This window comes from Neolamprologus multifasciatus, chromosome 16 (assembly GCF_963576455.1).
Source record: "Neolamprologus multifasciatus chromosome 16, fNeoMul1.2, whole genome shotgun sequence".
NCBI classification, from domain to species: Eukaryota; Metazoa; Chordata; class Actinopteri; order Cichliformes; family Cichlidae; genus Neolamprologus; species Neolamprologus multifasciatus.
The window spans coordinates 11922364-11928164 of NC_140454.1; the positions used below are offsets into that span (position 1 = coordinate 11922364).

The 5801-nt window shown below is 39.2% G+C and overlaps 1 protein-coding gene across 1 annotated transcript in view; it reads left to right on the top strand.

Moving 5' to 3' along the window:
- cerkl (CERK like autophagy regulator) overlaps positions 1-4448 on the top strand; it is a 33231-nt gene extending 28783 nt beyond the window's left edge. The window contains exons 11-14 of the mRNA XM_085135678.1: positions 27-135; positions 262-358; positions 2133-2329; positions 3796-4448. Coding sequence (XP_084991804.1) covers positions 27-135; positions 262-358; positions 2133-2329; positions 3796-3874 — 482 coding nt within the window. The 3' untranslated portion in view covers positions 3875-4448. The remainder of the gene's footprint in view (positions 1-26; positions 136-261; positions 359-2132; positions 2330-3795) is intronic.
- Positions 4449-5801: the final 1353 nt, after the last annotated feature.

Genomic DNA, 5801 nt, shown 5'->3' on the forward strand with positions numbered 1-5801 from the left:
TTTCTTTCTTTGATTTGTGTGTACAGAGGGGGAGGTGTCCTGGGTGACCAATCAGGGCCTGTATCTGAGCATCAGCATCATGTCTATCCCTTGCCTGAGTCCACATGCACCTCAAGGACTAGCTCCAAACACCAGGTACACAGTGTACGAAGATTAGCTCGATCTTCTGCTCTTTGGCCTTTAATACATCACAGTGCGCGTTAATGCATGATGATGTTTCTAATAATGCTAACAGTCTCCATCACTTCCTGTTTTTGACAGTTTGGCAAATGGCAGTGCAGCGCTGATTGCAGTCGGAAACACCTCCAGGTCCGAGTTTATTAAACACCTAAAGAGATACAGCAGCTCTACTGGACAGGTGAGAACACCTGCCAGAGGTGAAAATAACATGAATCAATTTATTCCATTCAAATCCTCACTAAAACTTTTAGCAGATTTTTAAGGCTCAGGAACTGAACATTTGCAATCTAAAATATTCACAACTAAGGAATGTCGGAGTACGATAGCTACCTTTTTTTCTTTACAAACTCCCAGTTTACTCAAAAAAATATGCATTTTTTTCTGTCTGGTGCAGTTAAAGTTCAAGTGTTTGCAATTTCTCATTGTGAAATTGCAAATGATTTATGGATTTCATCATCTACAGTACATATTACTATTAAAATAATTTTTAAAAATGGGGCAAATCTTTGTACACAAGAAAATAAACTAAAAACACACAAAAACCTGCAGAAATCAACACTTCCAAGACTGTTCTGAGGGGACATTGTGCATCAGTTAAACTAACTCTACTGTGCAAAAAAAGCAAAGACAACATGTTAATGTTATCATGATGGGCTTAGTTTAATTGCACAGAGCTTGTGCAGTGTGTAGATTATGCTGATGACAGCCTAAGCTGTTATATATGTTTCCACCCGGATGTTTTCCACCAAAGAGAGCAATTTATTGTCGTGGTAACTCACTCTTGACTTCAGGGTCACACAAGCACTTTGACTCGGGACAATTTTGTGATTGTGTTACAGTCGATTAATGGCTGCTGATTATACCACAATCCCTCAACGTTCACAACACCTAAAGACTCTAGAAGATGGGAAAGTAGGTCCCAGTTTTAAAAATACTGCAGTTTTCCTTGAAGTTAGTGAGTAGATTAGCCTGGTTCAGCATGACCTGGTCTGGGCAGAGAGACTGCACACTAACCCACTTACTAAATATACTGGCAGTGTGGTGCTCAGACTTGGAGTAAACAGGCTGTTTACTGACTGGCCTACATCCTGTTAGCGTCCGTCCTGACATCTCAGCAGAAAGCACGGCAAAAGTGGGTGTACAAGTGGAGCTGCCCACATGTGACCCTTACAGTTTATGTCCTACTGTGGACTTTAAACCTCTCCTGTCACTTGTGTGATGTAGAGTGTGTGAAAAACTGAATACACCTTTATTAATCTGATGATTTTATCGAAATAATTTTAAAGTTTCAGTGCTTTTTGGTGCAAATCCTCCTGTGTGTTGGTATTGAAGCAGCATTAAATTGAAGCGGAGCTGCAATTATACATTAACCAGCTGGATATTTCCATGATCAATTAATCATATCCTTTGTTTGCTTTGATCTATTAAAAAAAGCTGAAAATGTAGGTCTCCCTCTTTAATGAGATGCAATAAATTCAAATTCATATTATCAAATAGTGGCGACAAAATATTAGAAACTGCTAGAGAAAATTTTTAATCCAATAATTAGGCGTACTGGAGTAGTAAAATATTTCTCTCTATAATTCACAGTCTCGTGAAGGTAAATCAAGTGTGTATTTAAGGACAGTACTAGAATCCTCTGGGCTCTTGTTTTAAGATAGATGTTAATCTGTCCTATAAGAATGGCTTTACTTTAAGAAAGCGCAAACCTGCAGGAGAGGACAGCAGACAGACAGACAGACAGTGGGACAGTCAGCTGGTCTTTGCTGCCCCCTGTTGGAGCCTCACAGCAGAGGACAGTGGACCGGAAGAACCACAGACAGATCCTGCTGCACTCTAACAAGCTGCTTAACGGAGATCTTAATGGCTCTTTCTGACCTCATCAGCTCAGCTTTAACACACACACAGAAACACACACACAGACAAAGCTCTGACTGATTATCTGTGTGCAGTTCAACTTCTCCTTCGTGGAGACGCATGCTGTGTCAGCAGTGAAGATCCGCCCCTGCTCACTGAGTGGCTGTTCTGAGGATGAGAGTGAAGAGGAGGATGACTTGAAAACCACACCCTTCATCCACGCAGAAGGAACAACCTTCCCCTGGAACATCGACGGAGAGCTGGTGGAAATTGCTAATGAAGTGCTCATCAGGTGGGACGCTCACGCCTTCGTTATTCAAAATATATCCAGATAATACAATCATTACGAACAGAGGAATTACTCTGAATTTATTAATTCAAGAATTGATTATTGATGATCAAGGCACTATTTTTCCTTTTAGTTCAGATCAATAAAATACAGCAAGAAGAGGTGAATGTAGAGGATAATAATAATAATGATAATAATTATTATTATTATTATTTTGGACAATGGCTGCTCTTTCATTTATTTTCAGTCCAGTCCTTGTACCTCATCATTTTTAGAGGTATCTTGTTTTGTTTATTAAAACATTAACAGTGATTTATGAATCTTTCAAACATAAAAAGGGACCTAACACAAGGGCTGAACCCATGTTGTGTCTTCACATAACAGACAACTTAGCACGAAATAATATTTTTGCACCAACATGATGATTGTCAAAGAGATATTAGCCACAAACTTGGTATATCTCTATGGAAGAGGATTAAGGAAACTGGAAAAAAGAGGCACTTTTTTCCCCCAGAATTCTGAAATTAAAGTCGGAATTCTGACCTTTTTCTCAGAATTCTGACTTTTTTTTCTCCAGAATTCTGACCTTTTTTTCTCCAGAATTCTGACTTTTTTTTCTCCAGAATTCTGACTTTTTTCTCAGAATTAAGAATTCTGAGATTAAAGTCAGAATTCTGAAAAAGAAAAAAAAAAAGACGTGCCTACGTTTTTTTTTCTTTTCCAGTGGCCCTATTCTTCTTCCGTAATATCTCAGTATGATGTTCAGTGAGTTCTTAAAAGATTTGAGGAAACTGGACAAACGGAAGACAAAAGAAGAAGTGACCGGCCTAAAAAACAGATAACATGATCTGAAAGTCATGTTGAAATTCATCGAAAGAAATTGAAAAATTTAGCAAAGACCTGAAAATGCATCTGATCCATCTGCTGCTCACTGAAGCCTCATTTGAAATGGTCTCAGTGTAAGTGTGGTTGTTAAGAAGCCATTCTTCATGAATGGAAACGTGGCTGAGTTGTGCGAAATTACACAAGAACTGGATTGAAAATCAGTGACAATAGATGTTATAGGGGGATGAATTCATATTTGAATATTTGGATCAATTTTTTTTTCTGCGTGTGGAGCAGGTCAGCAGAGAGGTACAACAGTGAGTGTCAACAGCCATCACTAAAGCAGGTGGAGGCTCTGTCATGTTTTAGTGCTGCTTTTCATCCAGTAGTGCAAAAATTGATGAAATAATGAAGAAAAGTACCAGCAGATTTTGATCCACGATGCAATTGGTTTCATTTTTCACAGTACCAAGCAACTGACTGGTCTCCTTTTCCTGGAGCTCACACTGTGTTTGTTTCTTTACATTCTGTGACATTTACATCAATACCAATCAGGCCATGCAACCATAGCAACATGTCTGCAGGTCCTTAATATCCACCTGACTGTGTGTCTGTGTTTCTGTATATCTTTGTGGTGCATTCAGAGTCCACCCAAGACTCATCACTCTGTACGGCGAGGAGGTGGAAGAGGCCGAGTCGTCTGTCTCCTGCAGCTGCATCTGAGAACAACAAGGGGGCGCTGCTCTGTGTGACACTCACCACGGTAACCAAAATGACTCAACAGTGCTCTTTGTACAGACTCTGAACTCACAATTTGAAACTTCGGTCGTCCGCCCATGATTTTAACGATATATTCATAGAGGAAAAATAAATAAAATAAAAAAAGCTCCTTTACTTTAAAGCTGTATTAATTTTATATTCTTTTTATCAAAGTATAATGTGAATGTTTTGTAAGTTTTATTCATGTATCAGCTGCAGAACTGACCAATGCACATAAAAATGGTTTAATGTTTACAATTTACTACAGTTTCATTACCCATTTCTCTCAGATCATGTGACTTTAATTTCATATGTTGCTTTTTTTCATCCAGTTTTTCTTTCTGTGGCAGAGAACAAACTTGTTTAATTTGTGTTCAAAATCCAGTTTATTTCACTTCCCAAAGGGTTCATGTTTGAATAAACATGAACTTTTCTATCTGTGCAGACGATGGTGAAGCAAAAACAGACCTGATGTATGCATGTAGATTCTCATTTTGCCTCAAATTATACTGCGACTGGAATAAAGTATAAAAATCAAGCTGTTTAAATAGAAAATCCTTTATTTTAATAGAAAAGTGTTGCTAAAAGCAGTGAGACTCTCCAGTGCAGAACAACTTCACATACGAACATCAAAGTCACTTATTAAAATATTAAAACACTTGGTGTGAATCTGTGAGGTGCATTTGTATTAAACACACACCGGAGTGGAGGGCAGCAGCTAAGTGAACAGTCTAAATGGAGACCGTTAACACAATGCTTTTAAAAAAATGTATTACTTGAACCAACAAGTTATCAGTTTAAAAAGCCCAGGTGTCAATTTTAGGAAGTATGACTGAGAAAACTGACCACATCAAACATGTTTACTTAGTGTTTGTGACGTGTCTGTTCAGAAGATGGAGCTTTACTTTGAGAGCTCGGGCCATAAACATTCTTTTGAAAATAGTGATTTCAAGTAGTTGTCGATAATTAGGCCTCCCACCTACCTCACACTGGTAGGAGTGGTTAACCTTAAATGTGCTTTATTTAAAATGCATCACATTTATGTTTTTTTTTCCTCTCTTGTTTTATTTGTATTCATTTTAATTTAAAGAACTCCCACAGGACAAACTTTTTCAGGGGCATCACATTGTGATTGTTACCACATTAAAAGAGCCTTCGTGCCTCATTATGTTTGATTCTGTGTGTTTGACCCTCCTGGGCCCAAAAGGAGGAGGAGTGGAGGAGAAATGCTCGTTTCTAGCTTTCCCTGCGTGGTGCACTTGTGCTCATCTGGCTGTACATTGTTCTCATTGTTTTTCCCTCCACATACCAGCATGGCTTCCTGTTTTCTTCTTCCCTGAATGGCGTCCAAAGCGTCAGAGAAACTGTAAACAAGTGTGAAATCAGGCTCACGGGGAGGTTAAGGAATCATAGCACCAGGAGGCAGCACAGTGGAGGATTCACTGTAGAAAGATCCTGCATTCTGCTCATTTTTCAATCCTCTGCCCTGAAATTTCTATTAATCCTACATCAAAACTGCCCTCAGTTTCCTCTATTGTGAAGCAGTTTGCAAAAGCAAGAGGGTAAGTAAAAACAGATAGCGCTAATAAGCTAAACATGTCCTCCACGTTGGAGTATCCAGCCAGTGGTCAACATTGCTGGCTCAGTGAACTAACTTTGTGCAAAACAAAAATGTGTGGATGTGCATCAGATGAGCTGATTGTGCCATAAAAATTTGCTGGTTTAAGCAGAGGAGACCCATCCCAAAACAAATAGTGGGAGGCAAAAAACGGTGTGATCACCTCTGTTACCAGCAAATCCCAGCAGCCATCACCTTCTTCCTCCAGCTGGACGACATCCAGTGTGTGCCACAGGCGTCAAATAATGCAGCACAGCCAGTGAGTCTGCTCTT